This window comes from Geotrypetes seraphini, chromosome 1 (assembly GCF_902459505.1).
Source record: "Geotrypetes seraphini chromosome 1, aGeoSer1.1, whole genome shotgun sequence".
Lineage (NCBI taxonomy): Eukaryota > Metazoa > Chordata > Amphibia > Gymnophiona > Dermophiidae > Geotrypetes > Geotrypetes seraphini.
In genome coordinates, this window is record NC_047084.1 from 442,795,542 (window position 1) to 442,815,649 (window position 20,108).

At 42.1% G+C, this 20,108-nt stretch overlaps 1 protein-coding gene across 2 annotated transcripts in view; it reads right to left on the reverse strand.

Annotated features, from left to right (window-relative positions):
- ACO1 (aconitase 1) overlaps positions 1–20,108 on the reverse strand; it is a 173,277-nt gene that overhangs the window by 31,752 nt on the left and 121,417 nt on the right. For both annotated transcript variants that reach the window (XM_033920367.1, XM_033920357.1), the window contains exons 18-19: positions 6,831–6,978; positions 3,632–3,754 (exon numbers count right to left, since the gene is read on the reverse strand). In XM_033920367.1, the coding sequence (XP_033776258.1) occupies positions 3,632–3,754; positions 6,831–6,978 (271 nt within the window). The remainder of the gene's footprint in view (positions 1–3,631; positions 3,755–6,830; positions 6,979–20,108) is intronic.

Genomic DNA, 20,108 nt, shown 5'->3' on the forward strand with positions numbered 1-20,108 from the left:
GCCTCCCGATTTGATGACCGACCCTTCCCCCTGTGCCTTCCTAAAGCAGGAGCGGCTTCGCTGCCTCTTGCTGGCCGTCCGCTGCCCCTCCTGCTTGAGGGGGAAGGGTCAGTCGAAAAGGCCTGCATGTTCCCCCAGTTTCCCTGCTCTTATCTTAAGCTTATATGGCAGCCTGCAGGATCGCTGGTGCTATAGTGAACCCTGCAGCTGCTGTCGTCCTCAGCGGTACGGTCTCTGCTACGGTCTCTGCTACGGTCCCGCCCCTCCTCTGATGTCAGGGTCAGGATTGCGGCAGAGAGAACGTGCTGCTGAGGAAAATGGCAGCTGCAGTGATCGCTATAGCACCAGCGATCCTGCAGGCTGCCGCATTAGCTTAAGGTAAAAAAGGGGAAGCTGGGGGAACATGCAGGCTTGCGGGGGGAACAGGCCTTCGCAGCAAGGGGGGGAAGGCCTTCATGGTAGGGAGAGCAGGCCTTCGCAATGGGGAGGCAGGCCTGTGCAGAGGGAGGAGGAGGAGGAAGAGTGCCTTCACGTCAGGGAGGCATGCCTGTGCAGAGGAAAGAGTAAGAGAGGGGAGGGGAGATGCCAGACCTGGGGTGAAGTGAAGGGAAGAGAGAGACCAAACCAAAAATAGGGGAAGGAAAGCAGAGGAGAGGTGCTGGACTAATGGAGAGAGGGAGAGAGAAATGCAAGACCACAAGGGGAAGGGATAGATACTGCTCCAAAATAGGTGGGCAGGGTGCAGGATGGCAGAAGAGACAGTAGGAGAAAGCCTGTACTTGGGGAAGGGGATACAGGAGGTAAGGAAGAGAGAAAGAAGAAGCTGGATATGGGGAGAGACATGAAACAGAGATAAGATGCTGAGCATGGAGGGAGCATAGGAACAAGGACACAAGGGGGACACTACTGGAGAGGAGAATAGGGACAAGAACACAGAAGAGAGATGCTGGATGAAAGGGTAGTTGAGAAAAAGAGAGATGGTGGATCTGTGGATGGTGGGGTCCATCGCTGCAGCTGCGGGGTGATGGAGATGAAAAAAAAGGAAAGATGCCAGACCTCCGGGGGAGAACAGAGATGGAAGATGGATGGTTAGCACAGAGAAAGAATAAAGAAGAGCCTGATCAGAAGACAACCAGAGGCTGGGACCAACATGATTTGAAAAATGACCAGACAACAAAAGGTAGGAAAAATAATTTTATTTTCTGTTTTGTGATTACAATATGTCAGATTTGAAATGTGTATCCTTCCAGAGCTGGTGTTAGACCCTGAACGTGAGCTAGGATTTAACAGAGAGAGGAAAAGTATTTTTTGTTTGTTTATACCACAGGACCAGTGTGGGTAGGAGAGGGCAAAGGGGGTGAACAGGATATAAAAGGGGTGAAGAGGCTATAAAATAAACCCACTAGGATGTTTGAAAAAAATAAATAAATAGAAACCACCCAATTGGGCAGGAAAATCAAATTGAATAATCAATTCAATAGGCTGAATCGAATCAAAATTTTTAATTCCTGAATTGGGCAGCACTAGTCCTCACTCCTGAACAGCCATCGTGGCCTCACAGCTCCTCTCCACAAATCACAGGATAGCCAGCAGTGAATGACCTAACCTGGTATCTGTCATACACAAAAGCTCTCTTGCATTTTATCTTCCATCCCCAATAACAGAGGAGGCTCTGCCTTCAGATGTTCCTTCCTGCAAGCACCCTGATACCTTTAACAACACATTCATCATTCACATTTGAATGATGTGTTTTATTAAAAGTTGCCCCATGCTCAAAAACCATGTATTGTAGGCCTGAAATGTATATTACACATGTGGGTACAGGATACGCCATCATCTCTTTGGCAATGTAAAAATTTGATGCATTGTTTGATGACCTGGGTAGCTAGAGATGCTTGTCTGATCTTCAAAAGAAAGAAACACTTTTAGTCTGTTTGGAAATATTATGACACTTTAGGATTCGGTTATTCGCAATTTTTTTTTTTTTTTAAACAATTTCTTTTTTGGGCTATTTTTTAGCCATCCGAACCTCCCCGGAACCTTACCTGGTGGTCTAGCGGTGAAGTGGGTCAGGATCGATCTTCTTATGCTCCTGCCCCGTGCAGAGCTATCACCAAAATGTCTTGAGACTACAACAGGAATTCACGGCAGCCATTTTGGTGACGGCTCTACATGGGGCAGGAGCATAGTTAGATAGCTCCTGCCCTGCTTCACTGCTAGACCACCAGGTAAGGTTCCGGGGACACAGGAGAGAGGCGGGGGTGGGTCAGAGCTAGCCGAAAAGTTATTTGTGATTTTTCACACTTCGCGGTCCGGCTCTGCACCTAACCCCTGCAGATACGGAGGGAGAAGTAGATGTGCTTTCTTCTAAGTCTCGTAGTCTGATACCGTAATAAATTAAATCTATGATCGGGTTGAGAGGCTCTTTGAGATATACAGATATGTCGTCCTTTTTCTTTTTGGGATGTTTCTGCTGTGGTAGGGTGGGGGAGGGTTGGGAGGGGAGTCTGCCTTTGGGGGGGTTTAGGCTTTATATTCACAATAATGTATATTGTTTGAAATCTTGTGCTCTGGTAAATGTTCTGTTTTTGTGTTGTATTTTGTATTTCTAATAAAACAGATTTTTCTAAAATATGCCACGCATGTTAACTGCTGTCACTGCTCAAGAGATGGCATGCCAATATATTTGAAGATAACCACCCTATGTACGTATAAAATGACTCATCTGGAGGCTCATTTTACTAATGAGAAATATAATTTTTGGTCCTTCACTCCAATCAGGACACTGTACACACGCTTCATTTGGGCCAAAAAAATCACAGTGGAAGGAGAATTGGCATCAGGATGACTTTTAGAGGACTATCAGGGTTTTAAGGACTTGATGACCAGCTTTGAAATCAATTTGCAAGAACAAAATAAGAGACCAACAGTGGTGAAGCCAGCCGGATGCATGACAAACTAAATTATAAACTTCTGTGAAGTGTAATGAAGACCCTTAAGATCTGAGCCATATTTTAAATGATGGGTATTGAGTACTGAGAGTCTGTAATTCCAAGTTGAGTGCAGGAAATGTTTTTTTTAACAAAAGGCAGAAGGCAGTAAAACAAGCTAATGTCATTTAGATTGGTATTAGCTAGTTCCTGCCTCCCTTAATGGTATAAAATGTAAGAATGCAAGGAATAATTAGAGCTGTGTCTCACAGAAAGTCTTATTAAGGTTTATATAATGATTTTTTTTCAAGCTTGTTCTGCTAAGCTGTAATACTTGTACCTGTGCTTGGAAATTTGACAAAAATATGTAAGTTACAAACTCAAAAATATGGGGATGGAAAAAGGGGCAAGAGTAAAGGGAAGTAAAAGCAGTGAGGGGGATGGTGGGGGAGGGAAAAGGTAAGGAAGTGATGGAAGGAAATATAGTTTAAACCTGAAACTTGATTTATGTGGTGTATGAAGCTGGCATTTTGAAGACAACTGGGTTCCACTGTTGCTACTAATTTTAACATTTTGATTAAAAGGTTTTTTTTAAATGTGTGGTAAGCTCCCCCAACTCATACACAACCATTAGTGTCTTTGGTATATGTGTGAGGTAATGTTTCATCTTAGAGGAGCTGTACCGTGGGCGTCTGACTCACCAACAGAAAAGGTCCCTTGGCTGCCCAGTCCCTGGAACTTCCTGAGCCATACTCCTTCCCAGCCAGGATGATCAGAGGATGGCCTGCTTGTTGGTATCGCTCAGCAGCATCAAAAATATCAATCTGACAAGACATATAAAATTGTCCATCCGTTATTATATTATCCTGTCCATTTGCCCAAAATAGTACTGGTCCTGAACAAAACTCCCTTAGATTTCTTAGAAGTTCAGGAAGCTTAGACCAACAGAAGAATATACCAAAGGTCATGTGCATGTGTTCTGAAAGTCCACCACTCTCTTCATTCATCCTTTGATATAGGAGGACCCACCTCTTTTCACCACATTTTATTTATTTATTCATTCAATTTTCTATACCATTCTCTCAAAACGGTTTACATTAATTTATTCAGGTACTCAAGCATTTTTCCCTGTCTGTCCTGGTGGACTCACAATCTATCTAACATACCTAGGGCAATGGAGCAGCGTGGGTTTGAACCCACAACCTCAGGGTGCTGAGGCTGTAGTTTTAACCACTGCGCCACACTCTAATCAGACCACTTTATCCAGTAAGACAAAACTGGAAGAAACTATTCTTTAGTGGCAGTTGTTGTCATAGGTACCAACATTTAAAAATGACTGAAAGTGCCAAACACAATATAAATTACCCCTCCCTGAAGACAAAGGAGCTTGATCAATATTGGGGGTACTCAGTACCTACAGAGTTAGCTCCTATGGTTATCATGCAACAATACCAGGCAGTTATTCACCTCCAGAAGAAATCCTATAAATTACTGAGAACAGTGAAGTTTGTGGAATCCAATGGATTATAGGATCCAAGGCAACATGGATTCACTAGAGATAGGTTTTGTCAGACAAATCTGGTCAATTTCTTTGATTGGGAAAAATACACAACACGCTTTCATGTAATACTGTAACCAAAATTAAAAAAAACATAGATTTAAACATAGTTTGTATGATTTGAGTGCTATTTAGTTAGTTTAAACTGTTAACTTAATGTATTTGGGGGATTGTGTTTCAGAGACTGACACCCAGTATAAAAGACTCGTCTTTTGAATGTTTCATTTGGCTTCCTGAAGAAACAGTGAAACATGGCACATCGAGGCCAAAGTATTGTATTTATCAAGATAAGTGTCATTTATTTTTGATGCTTTGTGCTACATTGTTATCTTGTAAAGTGGAAGATTACAAAGATTGGGTGACGAGGTTGTTTGGGGATTTGTTCCCCTTTTTCCTCCATGTTTCTAAGCACAATCTTTCCACATATGAGAGCATGTATTAGAAACCTTTCATGAAGTTTTATTGAATTTTGGTTACAGTGTTACATGAAAGCGTGTTGTGTATTTTTCCTAATTGAATTTTTCACGCTTTCTTTTGGAATTGTGTTTCCTCCCCTTCTAATTTTGACTTAGTCGGCAATTTCTTTGATTGGCCAAACTTTCCTCAGACAAATGTCAGAGACTGGTAGATGGCTGCAAGAAGTGTCTCATTGCCGTTATTTCAGTCAAAGGGCGTAACACTAGCTATTAGGGTGTAGGGTGTTCTAATTTATTCCTCAGTTAGAATACACATTTTTGTGGATATCTTTTGTTTCATGTGTAAATCAAGGAAAATTTTTGTTGTTTACCTGCAATTACATCACTTTCTTTTCCAGAGATAAATTAAAAAAAAAAAAAAATTTGACATCAATATGTGAACATTTCTTAAGAAAGAACTGAATATTTCATGGGGTGTACTAATTTTCTCACATGACTGTACCTAGCGTTTCGAAGGAAGCTAAAGACCTACTTCTTTGATTCCATATACTCTACTGATATTTAACTACTGAACCCGATCCAGTACCCCTATTACATCAGTAGCTATACTATGCAACCTACTAGCTCAAGTCTACTAACTATCTCTGCACTCTTCAAATTACCGAACAATTCTTAATCTCTCTACGGAACTGTTATCTTCTCCTATTTTTGTTTGCAATATATCAATTTGTGAACCTGTAATTTAAAATTATAAGTCACATTGAATCTGTTTGGACATAGTGCGACTCAGAAATCCCAGGTTAGATTAGACTAGATTTACTACTTTGCATCGTAATTGTTTAACACACTTTAGTGAAAAGACCCCCATATGACAAAAGAAAAAGAAAGCAATTAGGGAGGGATGGAGGAAATTACTAGATGGCACAAAACAATGGATTGCAGCCTAAAAAAAGCTCACTTCAGATAGGAAACAATTCGGCCTACTGGATCTCTAATCCCTCTACCTAAAAAAAATCCTTTCTAAAGAAAAGATCAATACAAAAAAAATGAAAACAAATTCACTAAGTCAGTGCTAAAATTAATTTGATGTGGTGAAAATGAACAATCTGATGCACAACAGTAATGTGACTTCTTTATAAGCTTCCAACGGTTAGGGCTAGATTCATTACGCAAACCGATCATTTACCGATCGGTTTGCGACCCGATTTCCCTCTGATCCGATTCACTAACCTCTGTCCCGATCAACCTCCGATCCGTGCATGCAAATGAAGGGGAACGGCATTCAAATGTAGGCAGGCAGCAATTCACTAAACAAAATGAGGGACATCGCCTGGACTGACCGATCCAAAAATAAGCGACTTCTGAGGTCCTTTCTGACTGCCCTGCCTTCTGCCGCTCTGCTTCTCCTGCTTTCTGTCCCCGACCCAGCTCTGTCTGTCCCGACTCTCCTGCTCTCTCCCCCCGACTTTCCAGCACTCTGCCCCGATCGCCATCCCCGCAGAGAGAGCCCGTGGTTTTAAAGCAGGTTAAAACCACAGGTTCACTGGGCTCGCAAAAGTTAGAAAAGTTAAGAAGTTAAAAAAAAAAAAAAGGGTCACTGCTGCTTTAAGTATGCGCAGACCATCTACAGATGGTCTGCGCATGTGTTGGGATCGCTATAGAGCGATCCGGGTGCTCAGTTGGGGGCGTGATTCCGATAGCCCTCACGGATTGGATCCAATCCATGCCCTTAGTGAATCTAGCCCTTAGTCTTTGCCATGTTTTACCCTGACCTCCACTTTCATATCCAGACTGTCTCCTGCTTTATTACAGGGAAAAAGTGATAGACTTCACTTCTGCAAGTGATATAACACTGTAGTAGCAAAAAACACAGTTCTTTAGCTGTGGGAGCAACTATCATGAGTAACAAAACTGCAGGCTCCTTACCGTTTCATTTGAAGGGATGTGTACGGTCTGAGGTGCCTGTTTATTTAGGAATTTGTTGAACAAACGGATGTTTGCGAATGTTCCTCTCGCCATGACAGCATCGTTACCTCTGCGTGAGCCATACGAGTTAAACTCTCTGGGAGTCAAACTGAAAGAGAGAGCATTCTTTTTGTTTACCCCTGTTATATAAATCATGTAAAGCAGGTTCAAATTATTCATCTTTTTTTTTTAATATTTAAATATTTATTAAAGATTTTGTAAGATAAGAAATACACGCAATTCAACATTCAACAGAAACATCAAATGCAGATGAAACAGCAAATACAGAAAAAAAAGGGCACACCAACCGTACAATTTTCTTCCACATAACCCCCCTTCCCCCTATCCCCCCACCCCCACGAACTCAATATCCCCTGCCCAATGCTCTCCAACGTGCCCCCCCCCACCTCCCCCATCACCTAACAGACCAACAAAGTAACAAGGCCCGAGGGACCCTTTATAGAGTAGCCAACAGCGCTTCCAATTTGCTCCATGTTGAGGTCTGGAGTATATATACATGGCGACGTTTAGCCACCGCCTGCTCCATCCTCCCCAGGGATAACAATCGATTGATCCAGTCAAGATGTGTTGGGGCTACCCTATTTTTCCAATGATTGACTATTAAACATTTTGCTGCTGCCAAACCCCATCGAAGTAGTTTGGTTTGCCAGAGATGCTCCCTATTATTATGTAAGCCTAGCAAGCAGCTCTGAGGGGTCGCTTCAACGCAGTCCCCCAGAAAAACAAACATAGTATGAACCAATGCTGTCCAAAAGGGGCCAATGATCGCACAATCCCACCAAATATGTAGGAAAGACCCCACATCCATATTACATCTCCAACATTGATCAGACACTCCTGGGAACATTCTATGCAGTCGTTCCGGGGTATAATACCATCTAGTTAGGACCTTACAAGCATTCTCTTGAACCAATGCACACGAGGTAGCCTTATACACCTCCCTAAAAATAACTCCCATTCTTTAGTGGTTAATTGCGACTCCAAATCCCCGTCCCAGTGCTTTTGAAAGGAGAAATGAGTGGGCGAATGACCTCTCCAATACTGGTACACCACTAAGAGCGGCCTAGGAACCTTCTGCAGAAGCAACCTCAAATTCTCCAAGTGTTCCCATTCGAGTGAAGACTGGGAACCCCAGCCCTGAGCCTGCATAAAATGTCTAATCTGGAAATAGGCCAAATAGTTCCTATCAGGCAAATCAAATTTCCTCTGGAGCATGGCAAAAGAAAGGATCCCAGAAGTCCCCAACAAGTCTCTAAAGACATGCAACCCTTTCTGAGACCACCGATTAAAAACCCGATTGTCCCTGCCCACCGGGAATTGGGGCTCCGCTTGTATATTAGACAGGGATGACACTAAGGCTCCATTACCCAATTTAGTATGTACTTGGGTCCATACCCTAGCCAGATGTCGTACAAAGGGGTTATTAATGTTTTGGATCCATTGGCACTGTGAACCTGATACCCAAAGCCTGTTCTTCAACAACTCCCGGCCCCCATACTCCTGTTCCAGCTGTACCCCACTTTTGTGTTCCCCTGGGCAGAATTAGGGACATAAATATTGATAATGGTCAATGGACGACCTTGCAATATACCCTTCAAGGCCAGACATCTGCTCACTCTGTCCCTATAAATCTGTTTCACCTGCAGCCCCAGACCTTTGCGTACCAAAATGGCCAACCCACCAGCTCTTTTTGTGGCCCCCTCCCCCTGATGTGTCCATATCAAATCAAATTGTGGTCTTTGAAGGAGAGACACATCTCTGGACCTCAAATGGGTCTCTTGTAACAGACAAATATCCCAGTTCATACGTTTGAAGTCTCTAAAAACCATGCTCCGCTTGCCAGGACTATTTAGCCCATTTACGTTCCAGGACCCAATGATAACCTCTGGATCCTCCACAAGTGGCCTCCCTTGGCCCAAATCCAGTCGTCTGCTAGTGCCCATCCCAACAGTACCCCCTCTCCACCCCACTCCCCTCCAAGTAGCTGATCCTCGAAGCCTCAAATCAGCCATGGTGAGAAAAATGAATCATTTTGAAGAGGCTCATACACATCTTACTGCCTTTCCCTGCATTCATTCATTCCCCCCAATCCCCTCCGCAATGCAAACCACACACTCTCTATACTACAATCGCAAAAACAACCAATCACACATTCACCTCATAATCTACAACTGCTCAGGCAACTAGGTTGCTCAACCCTTAAACTGCTTCTAAGATGAGACAATTGACAAACCACAACAGAAAATACACCAGTTCAAAAACTGGAAAACATTGCAATGTGAATGGGATCATAACTTTCCCTAAAAAGTCAGGGAACAGAAAAACATACAAAAAGAGATTTAGAGCAGTTCAAGTAGTCGATGTTTAAGGCTGGCTAGCTTCAGCAGAGACCCGAGATTCCCGATCACCAATCTCCACATTCGTGCCAAGCAAGCTCCGCTCTTGCTGATCCGCTGGCATACGACATCCCATGTCTTTCAGTGCCATCCAGGCATCAACCACATTATCCACCTTCCGATGTTTCCCATTGATAGTAAAATGTAATCCAAAGGGAAAAAGCCATATATAGTGGTAGCTCTCAGAGCGCAACAATTGAGTGACTTCCCGAAAGGATCTCTGTTTTTGGAGAGTAGCAATTGCCAAGTCTTGATAGACCCCCACCGTTATCCACTGCCTGGTAAAAGTGGGACGATGGCATGCTGCCTGGGAGATCTTTTCTTTCACTAAGAAATCCCCAAAACAGGCGACTATATCGCGATTACCAGGCCCCCGCGTCTGGCCCAAACTTCTATGGGCCCGTTGCAAGTCGATGGTAAACTGTGCCGCCCGATTCTCCTCTGCAAGCAAGTTTTTACAGAATTCCAACACCACTTCTCTAGCATCTCTATAACGTTCAGTTTCGGGGATACCTTTAAACCGCAAATTATTGCGTCTCAATCTATTTTCCAAGTCCTCGACTTGCCGTTTCAGATCATCCAACTGTGCAAGCGCCGTGTCCATCGTGGTGGAGGTCTCCTGCAAAGATATCTCCACATGGCCTAGCCTATCCTCAGAGGCTGAAACTCAGCCACCCAAATCTCCCACCTCCGCCCGGATCTCCACCAGCGCTGCCTTAACATCAGAGCGCAGACCCACCATTTTGGCTTTAAGATCTTGAAACCACAGCTCAATTTTCCATACCACTAGCCACTCACTCTGTAAAGAGTTAGCCTTAGATGATTCAGTCTGCATGGCTGCGCCATCTTGAGCGGATTCGTCGGGGAGCTGTTACCATACGATCTTGTTTTCACGCTCATAGCGCCAGGATAGTGGAATTTTTCCAACTTTTTCTTACTCACCATACATTCAGCAAGCGTACTCTCCCCAAAGTAAAGCACGCGCTCCGCAGTAGAAAGTGAATATAAAACTAAAAAGCTCGAGCCCCAACGGAGCTCTAGAATTAAGCTGCTATACTTCTCGATGACGTTACTTCATCCTCTCAAATTATTCATCTTAATATAATCCTTCCCTCTCCGCTATTTAGAACAGAATGTTGTGTGGGTATTAAACAATTTAAATCCTCTTAGCACAGATATAAAGAATGACATGCATTAACTTAATTATGACTACAATAACAGACATCACAATATAGCATAACATCTCAGAAAATCAAACCCACTGACTTTAAAATTCTTTATTCAACCTAGATATTGTTTTCAAACATTTTAATGCCTCACCTATTTCCATTACTGTACACTTCCTCCTCGGTATTCGAGGTTTCATTAACCACGGTTTTGATTATTAGCGGTTTTTCATTCTCTGGCTCCGCCCCCCAATTTACATCACAGGAAATCGCTGCTCCTGGCATTGGATAGAGGAAATCGCTGCTCCCAGCGTTGTATGGAGGAAATCGCTACTCCCAGAGCAAATCAGGTTAGGTTATTCGTGGTTTTTAATCTTTTAGGGGGTTTGTTACCGAAAAAACCGCAAATAACATATGAAAAGCTTCTATGCTTTGCCCCTATCACCGCAAATGGGGAGGGGGGAGTGTAAAGTCCTGTAAATCACCTGTGAACCTGTACTCAAAATCTCCCTGTAATTGTGTAAACTATACTTATGATAATGTAACTATAATTCCCCATATTACTATATGCACCTCCTAGCTTGTAAATCAGTTTGAACCTGTATTGGATAAGTGCAATACAGAAATTCACATTAGATTAGATTAAAGGAGCATTAGAAATTAGTGGACAATCTGCAAGCAGAGTACAGTACTGGATTTCTTCACTATTTCTTTTTTTGTGTGTATGTATGTAATCGTCTTTATTCATGCAAGCTACAACCAATGATACAAACAACTGCATAATAGGCATCGGAAGTACAGCAGAGCAATCAACAGCAAACAGGACAAGCAAAGCAAAACAAACCTGTCCATATAGAGATGCAAACAGAGATAAGAACAGCACGATACCAACAATCATCAGCATAGAAACAAATACACAGCATAGAAACAAATACACTACAATTTGAAGTGAGAATACAAGGCTCGCACCCCCCTCCCCCCACGACAGCATACAACCCCTCCACACACTCAGACCAGGCATAAACCCCCCCCCATCCATACCCCCAACTAACCCACACACTCGGCTAGAGAGTCCCAACAGGGGCAAGTCGCTCAGGCATGGTACCATTTAGGATTTAGGATACACCTGAGGAAGACAAAAAATGCTCCCATAGAGCATAATAAGCCTTTCACACCTCCTTATTTCTGGAAGAGTAAGTGTGGAGCTCAAATCGAGCGAGAACCCTCATTCAGGCACTCCACAACTGGTAGGAAGGAGGCTCCGGAGAGGCCCAATGTTGCAGAATAAGTTTTTCCCCCAGTAGGATAGCGTGGAGTATAAACTTCTGGGATTCAAGAGGCAGTCCTTGTTGGGAAAGTACATCCTGTACATCCCCCAATAAAAGTGCAGGAGGGTTCCAGACAAGAGTTCGTTGGAGCGTAGAAGTAATAATAATAATAATAACAGTTTATATACTGCAGGACCGTGAAGTTCTATGCGGTTTACAAAGATTAAAAGATGGTACAAATTGATTGAACTTAACAGAGGTGAAAGATAGTGATTAACAGCTCAAGAGAACAGTTATTGAAGAGAAAGAGTTGTACGGGTCAGCTGCCTAGGTACTTCAGGAACAGATATGTTTTTAGGCGTTTCCTGAATTCCCCATAAGTAGTAGGCATAAGCAATTGTTCTAGATCTTTACCCCAGCAACGTTTCACAGAAGCCCAAAAGGAGAGCTCCGAGCAATCAAAAAAGGAGTGCAGGAAAGTTCCAGGTTGTTGATGGCATTTAACACAAATATTGTCCGATCACAGGCCCATAGTGCAGCCTTTGGAATGGGAAATATATGTTTTGGAACGGGAAATATGTGCAGAATTTTGAATTATGTTTCCTGTAAAGAAACCACTTTTACAAACACAAACATTTTGGGAAAAAAGTTGCAGATCTGTAATTTTGACCTCCATACCCAGTTCTGTTGACCAATTCCTCACTATGGGATTGAGGCACAACACACCCTGTAGGTCCTTACCCCTTTTGTACCAAGTAGATATTTTATTTAGTGCAGGTGATGTTAGGAGGCCCTCACTATCCAATGGACCAGAATCCCATGATAAAGGGGAAGAAGGGACCAAAGAATCATAATAATTTTGACTCTGCAGGTAAGTATACATCGCAGTCGGGGACAATCCCCAATGACCCTGCATTTGTGAAAAGGAAGGAAATTGACCCCCCGCCCAACTGTAACAGATCCCCCAGAATGACCTCTCGTTCATCCCATCCCCGGAATCCCGGGAGTCCAGAAAACCCAGGTAAGAAACAGGGATTGTGCAGGAGGGAAAGGAACGGAGATGTATGTGACAGTCGCTGTTGCTGACCACGCCATCATCGCCATACCCGGCAAAAGGAAGTGAGGAAGCTCAACGTGGGGTACGCCAACCGTATAGAGGGCCCCTGCAAGCCATGTATGTAAGACGTGAAAGACAGAGGGGTGCAACAGGTGGCTAAAAGCCCCACAGGAGAGTAGCGATGATGGGGTACGATATTTCACAGTGTTTTATTGTTATACAATTCTTTGCGTCAAAGTCAGAAAAAACAAAAGTATGGATAAAAAGATGACTCTTCTGGTAAAGCTTTGTTAAAACAAATTTATTAACAAATCACAAATGTTCATAAAGCACAACATGGACCCATGTTATGGCACAGGACTGTCTTCTTCAGGGGTAAATATATCATTAATTGGGAAATTGACTTAGTAAGATACTGTATGAGACTGGGCAATCATAAATGAAGATGCAAGCTCAGAAGATTGTGAAAAAATTACAAGAGGACCTTGTGAGGCTGGGAGACTGGGCATCAAAATGACAGATGAACTTTAATGTGAGCAAATGCAAAGTGATGCATGTGGGAAAGAGAAACCCAAACTATAGCTACGTGATGAAGGGTTCCACGTTAGGAGTCACTGCCCAGGAAAAGGATCTAGGTGTCATCGTTGAGGATTTGTTGAAACCCTCAGCTTAATGTAATGTAATGTAATGTAATTTATTTCTTATATACCGCTACATCCGTTAGGTTCTAAGCGGTTTACAGAAAATATACATTAAGATTAGAAATAAGAAAGGTACTTGAAAAATTCCCTTAATGTGTGATGGCGGCTAAGAAGGCAAAAAGAATGTTAGGAAAGGAAGAGAAAACAAAGATGAAAATGTTATTATGCCCTTGCATTGCTCTATGATACGGCCGCACCTCAAATACTGTGTGCAGTTCTGGTCGCAGTATCTCTAAAAAGATATAGCGGAATTAGAAAAGGTAGAAAGAAAGGCAATGAAAATGATAAAAGGGATGGGATGACTTCCCTATGCGGAAAGGTTAAAGTGGCTAGGGCTCTGCAGCTTGGAGAAGAGGCAGCTGAGGGGTGATATGATGCAGGTCTATAAAATGATGAGTGGGGTAGAAAAGGTAGATGTGAATCACTTGTTCACTCTTTCCAAAAATACTAGGACTAAGGGTCATGCGATGAAACTACTAAGTAGTAGATTTAAAACAAACCAGAGAAAATAATTAAACTCTGGAATTCCTTTGCTGGAGAATGTGGTGAAATTAGTTAGTTTAGCAGAGTTTAAAAAAGGTTTGGATGATTTCCTAAAAGAGAAGTCCATAGTACTACTACTATTATTTCTAGAAGGCTACCCGATGAATACAGAACTGTACAGAGTCACAAAAGAGACAGTCCCTACTCAAGTGAGCTTACAATCTAAATAATCAAGACAAACAAACAGAATGCCAGGGTAGGGGTTACAGTTAGAGGGGATGGTTAAATTGCTGGCTAGGGTGGTGAGAAGAGGGGAGTAGGCTTATGAGTTGAAGGCAGACTCAAAAAGGTAGGTTTTCAGCCTACTTTTGAATAAGGAAAGGGAAGGGGCATGGCGGACAGACTCAGATAGTTTATTCCAGGCATATGGGGCAGCGAGCCATAGGCCATTATTGAGATGGCTTGGGGAAATACATTGCTTATTCCTAGGATAAGCAGCATAAAATCTGTTTTACTACTTGGGATCTTTCTAGGTATTTTGGACCTGTGTTGGCCACTGTTGGAAACAGGATACTGGGCTTGATGGACCTTTGGTCTGTCCCAGTATGGCAATTCTTATGTTCTTAAGATTATCCATTGCTAGCGTGTACTTCAAAAGCGTTTTATCTTTTTATCCCTAATTTTGCTTTTTCTGTGTTTGCACGAAGTGTTTCCCTTTTTTTTGTATTTTTCTTTACGTCAAAACCATTTTCTTTTGTCCTGTGAATTATAATTTTAAAAATACTGGCGCTGATATCTCTTAGTATAGTAGGGCCTAATTTGACAGGAACAGCTCATCTTCTAGTACCACTAATATGTAATCTTGCCATTGGACATCGGCTGAGTCTCTGGAACTAGTATTGGAGGAATCAGCTTCATTTGTTTGTTAATTGGGAAGTTAGGGGATTTCCTAAGAGAAGAAAGCATTATTTGGATACATGAGACTCATTACACAGATCAACACATCATTTTCATCAGAGTTAATGTTGGGTGGGTTTTGTAGTATTTTTCATGCTGATTTCAAATCTGTTTAGTTTTTTACTAGCACGCCACATTTTTGTAATGAGTCTCATTATATATAATTATAAATGTTAATTGGGTGATATATCATGCGTTTATAGAATAAACATATAAGGAGGGTTAACGACAGTTGTCCTTGTTTATCATGCCAAGACATTGTACTATTCATCCAGATAGTTTCTGTTACATCTGTGGTTCATTCACAACGAAAGCACACCATTGCCCAATTATCGTAGATCTGAAGAAGGTATACACATTGTACTTTGGCTGTCCACTGGGTGACCAGGATAAGTCTTAGGCTCCATATATCATCTATACCAGTTGTTCTAACAGACTTCGTGACTGGCTCAATCGACGAAAGGCAGCAAAGTCATTTGCAATCCTAATTATATAGAGGGAACCGCAAGACCATATTAAAGATTGCTACTTTTGCCTTGTGAACACAAGTGGATTCTCGGCAAAAACTAAGCACAAAATTATATATTCCACTCTGGATTCTGCTATTAGGCCTGTTCCTCATGATGACTGTCCCTGTACCTCCACCAGGTGGACTTGCTTCTGTGAAACATGATGAGGAATGTGATGATGATGCAGCAGTTGGTCACAATCCAGAATTATCTGATCCTGATGATGGTGTGTGGGTCCTCGTGAATGGAATAAACTTCCGGGATATTTATGACAGTAATCTAGTTTGAGTAGTTTTAAGAAAATGTTGAAGAAACTTCTCTTCTGTAAGATGAAATATGGGACTTGAATTATAGTTTTTTGATGCGAGGCACTGGTAGCCTCTTTGTAATTTTAGGAGGCTTTACATTATTATTATTATGTTATATTGATGTTTGATTTCTTGTATTGTATGTGATTCTGTTTGTGTATGTACTCTACTATGACCCGCCTTGGGAAAGAAATACAAATACGAAATACAAATGGGAATGATGAAGATTCAGAACCAGAGACCTTTACATAAGCTGAGCTCAATGATCTTATTCGTGATCTAAATCTTTCAAAAGAAAAAGCAGAACTTCTTGCTTCAAGGCTTAAGCAAAAGCACTTGCTCATTACAGAAAAGGGAATCATAACAACAACATTCTTCACTGTAAATGGATCATTGTGCTTTTGTCATGACATCAACGGGCTCTTCAACAATTGGTCACAAGTGCATTGTGCAGATGAATGGCTTCTCTTCATTGATTCTTCACAGAGAAGCTTAAAGGCAGTGATACTGCACAACAGAAATTCCAAACCAAGTATTCCAATTGCCCATTCTGCTCATCTAAAGGAATCTTATGAGAATATGAAGAATTTACTAGAAGCAATCAGTTATAAAACATACCAGTGGAACATCTGTGGTGATCTGAAGGTCATTGGCATGTTAATGGGAATGCATGGAGGATTCAATAAATATTGCTGTTTTCTGTGCTTGTGGGATAGCAGAAATACAGCTGAACATTATGTCAAGCGTGTCTGGCAGCTGAGGGATACCTATAACCCAGGGACAAGCAATGTGAAATTTATGCCATTGGTGGAGCCTCATAAAATATTTCTTCCACCTCTTCATATCAAGCTGGGGTTGATGAAGAACCTGGTAAAGGCCATGGGTAAAGCAAACTCTCCAGGTTTTCAATATCTTGTTAAGAAATTTCCAAAAATCAGCACTGCAAAACTGAACAAAGGATATTTATAGGCCCACAGATCAAGTCCACAATGTAGGATAAAGATTTTAAGCAATCACTCTCAGCAGCTGAGCTTGAAGCTTCGGAGGCATTCAAGTGGTTAGTGGAAAACTTTATCAGCAACTATAAGTTTCCTTCATACAAGGAAGGAGTTCAGAATCTCCTTGACTCATATCAAAAATTTGACTATCGCATGTCATTAAAAATACACTTTTTGCACTCACATCTTGACTTTTTTTCTGGAAAATCTTTGTATAGTGAATGACGAGCAAGGAGAACATTTTCACCAGGACATTCAGTTAATGGAGCATAGCTACCAAGGTTTCTGGAATGAGAGTGCAATGTCCGACTACTGCTAGATGTTGTGCCATGACAATCCAGACACAACTCACAAAACAAAATCATACTCTAAGCATTTTTGAAGAAATATTGGTTGCTAAGTGACACAATCCAGTGTAATTATGCTATGCTGTGTGCTTATTTGACTTTGGACCAAAGATACTGCAACATTTCTTTAAGTTGATGCTGCAATTCTTAAAACCCTATATGCTAAAACACTATAAACTAACATTAGTCATAACTCTAAAAGTTTATGTGACTGAAAAAAACTAATAACAGATCTGAAATCAGCGTGAAAAACTGATTTAGAAAAATGTGCTGTGTTGTCAGATGATTCCGAAAAAAAATTTTTTGTTGCCTTGTTATGTAAGACTGTTAAAGTTTGTGGCTCTGCATGGTTTGTGGTTGTGGGTGACGGGTGGTAGTGTTTGTTCTTGAATACCAGTGGCTTCAGGAGTCACAATAGCCGGTGACGTGTCAAAATTGTGTGAGACAATCGCGTGCAAAGCCGGGCCGACAATCGCACGCAGGACATCAGCACGCCGGATTTAAACTGAATTTTAATGTACTCCAAGGGGGTGTAGACGGGGGAACCACCGCACTTAACTTAGCAGTGTAGGCACTGCCGTTGGGGGTGGGGTGGGGGAACCTCCCCACATTAAAGAGGAAACTGAATTTTTTCCAAAAAAATAGGGAAAAAGCCTGTTTCCTCTATAATTCTATAACTTTTTTTTTACAAAAATTGTTTTACCTCTATACACAGGGAAAAAAACATTAGTAAATGGTAAGAAGGTACCCATGCAAGAACCATCATGGATTATTTCACCTATGCAGAACTTCCTACCATTTCAGCAGTAAGTTATCAATGTGGGCTACTGTTAAGACTTGTTATTTTACCACTAACTTGTGCTAGTACAGGTCCCATTTTATGGTGTGATTCCTGGTTGCTAATAATTGGGGGTTAACTGTGTAAAAACCAGTCTTGACAACAGCCCATATTGATAACTTGCTTGAGGTTGTGGTAACACAGGTTAGTGTAGATGGGATAAATAAAAGTTTAGACAAATTCCTGGAGGAAAAGTCCATAGTCTGCTGTTGAGATAGACATGGGGAAAGCCTCTACTTGTCTTGGGATCTGTAGCATGGAATGTTTCTACTATTTGGGGTTCTGCCAGGTACTTGTGACCTGGATTGACCATTGTTGGAAGCAGGATTCTGGGCTAGAAGGGCCATTGGTCTAACCCAGTATGGCTATTCTTATGTTCTTATTGCATAGGTGCTATTCTCTGCCTAAGTTGTCTAGCGCAGTGTTTATCAACCTTTTGACACTTATGGACTGGCGGAAATAAAATAATTATTTTATAGACCGGCATAAGACAGGCAGTTGAAGAACACTGGGCTAAGTCTTGTCCATCTCCACCCAATCTCTGCCCCAGATCCCGCCCCCATAATAGTACTAATTGTAACACCATTTTTTCCATTCATTTTTCATATATACACACACACAAAATAATCGTATTAACAACACATAATGGTTAACCACAAAATTAAAATACACAAAGCACATTGTATGCTTTTCAACATTCATTCCAACCAGAAAACAGATAACCTCATGCAAATGCAGGACCAAAAACTAAAAGTACTAATATTTACAAACAAACCCTAAGATGCAAGACTCTGCAAGCAGTGCAACCCCAGAGGAAAAGAAAAAAACTGCATTTCTTCCTGAACAGACAGCAGATGTAAATCAATCACTAAATAAAAAAATAAAAGCATTCCCCGTATCGTTGTTGTCTCTCTCCCTCCATGCTCTGCCTTGCTTTCTGGCCTGCCTCCCGGTGTTATCTTCGGGCCGGTCCATGGTGCGATCAATGCGGCGTTTTCGGGACGGCTCCCTGAGTGCTGCACTGCACAAAGCTGTGGGCAGCGGCTCCTCGTGCACGTCTTGCGCCTCATCTGGAAGCCTTCCCTCTGATGTTGCAATGTCAGCGAGAAGGCTTCCGGTTCAGGCGCGGGACGTGCGTAGGAGCCTTTTCCCACGGCTCTGTGCACTGCAGCACTCGAGCTGGCCCGAAGACGCTGCGTAGATTGCACTGTGGACTGGCGGCTGAAGAACACTGTCTTGGGCCCGATGGACATGCCGGCCCTTTGGACCGGCACCGGTCCACAGACTGGCGTTTGAAGAGTACGGGTCTAGCGCATAACTGCAAAGAGGTGTTCAGGTAAGAGGGGCATGGTTAGTTCATGAGTGTTCTATTACAGTGTACGCTTTACAGAATACTGTCAATTGTGCCTGCAGATACTGCATTTAGTCGCAAATATTTATGCCTGTCACAGAACCACTGTAAGTGGTCACACCTAAGTTTAGGCATGTCACTGCCCACTTATACTAGCATTCTGTAGCGGCCTTGGCATGCAAATTTGCCATTACAGAATACTAGCTTCGTGCTCACCTTTTTGGTTCCTAATTTGTAGCCCTTTTCATAGAGTTGCTTCTCCATGTGAGTAATTCTATAACAGAGCAGCTATATGTTTAAATCTTTTTTATTCATTTAAATAAGTAACAAAACAAAGAATCAATCAATCCCGCAACAGAGTCAAGGCAGCATTTTCCAACTCTAACAAGTCAATCTCCCAACCACCCACCCACCCACCCTCCCACTCCCTCCCATGGGAACAGCCATAAAATTAGCACATCAATTCAACAGTCTACTGCGTACAACCAGTGTCAGAGTAGCACAAAAAGGCATCCAACAACGTAAATATAATGAACCTGATTTAGAGTTCATATCTGCAATGGCCAGACGTTCATATCCCGCCAATTGAATCATCTGCGTTCGCCAATGAGCTACAGTTGGGGTATGTGAGGACAGCCAGCATTGGAGAATAGTTTTAAGGCCCATGAATATAGTCTTTTGAACAAATGCTGTTGCGCCTGGACGGTTGGGTGTTAAAATAAATTTCAACGTAAAGAGAAAAGTGTTCGTTGGTGTCCAGGTACAGTTCCAAATGGATTGAACATGTAATAGCGTTCCTTTTCTGCAGGAGATACCAATAGTTTCATTCCCAAGGAGAA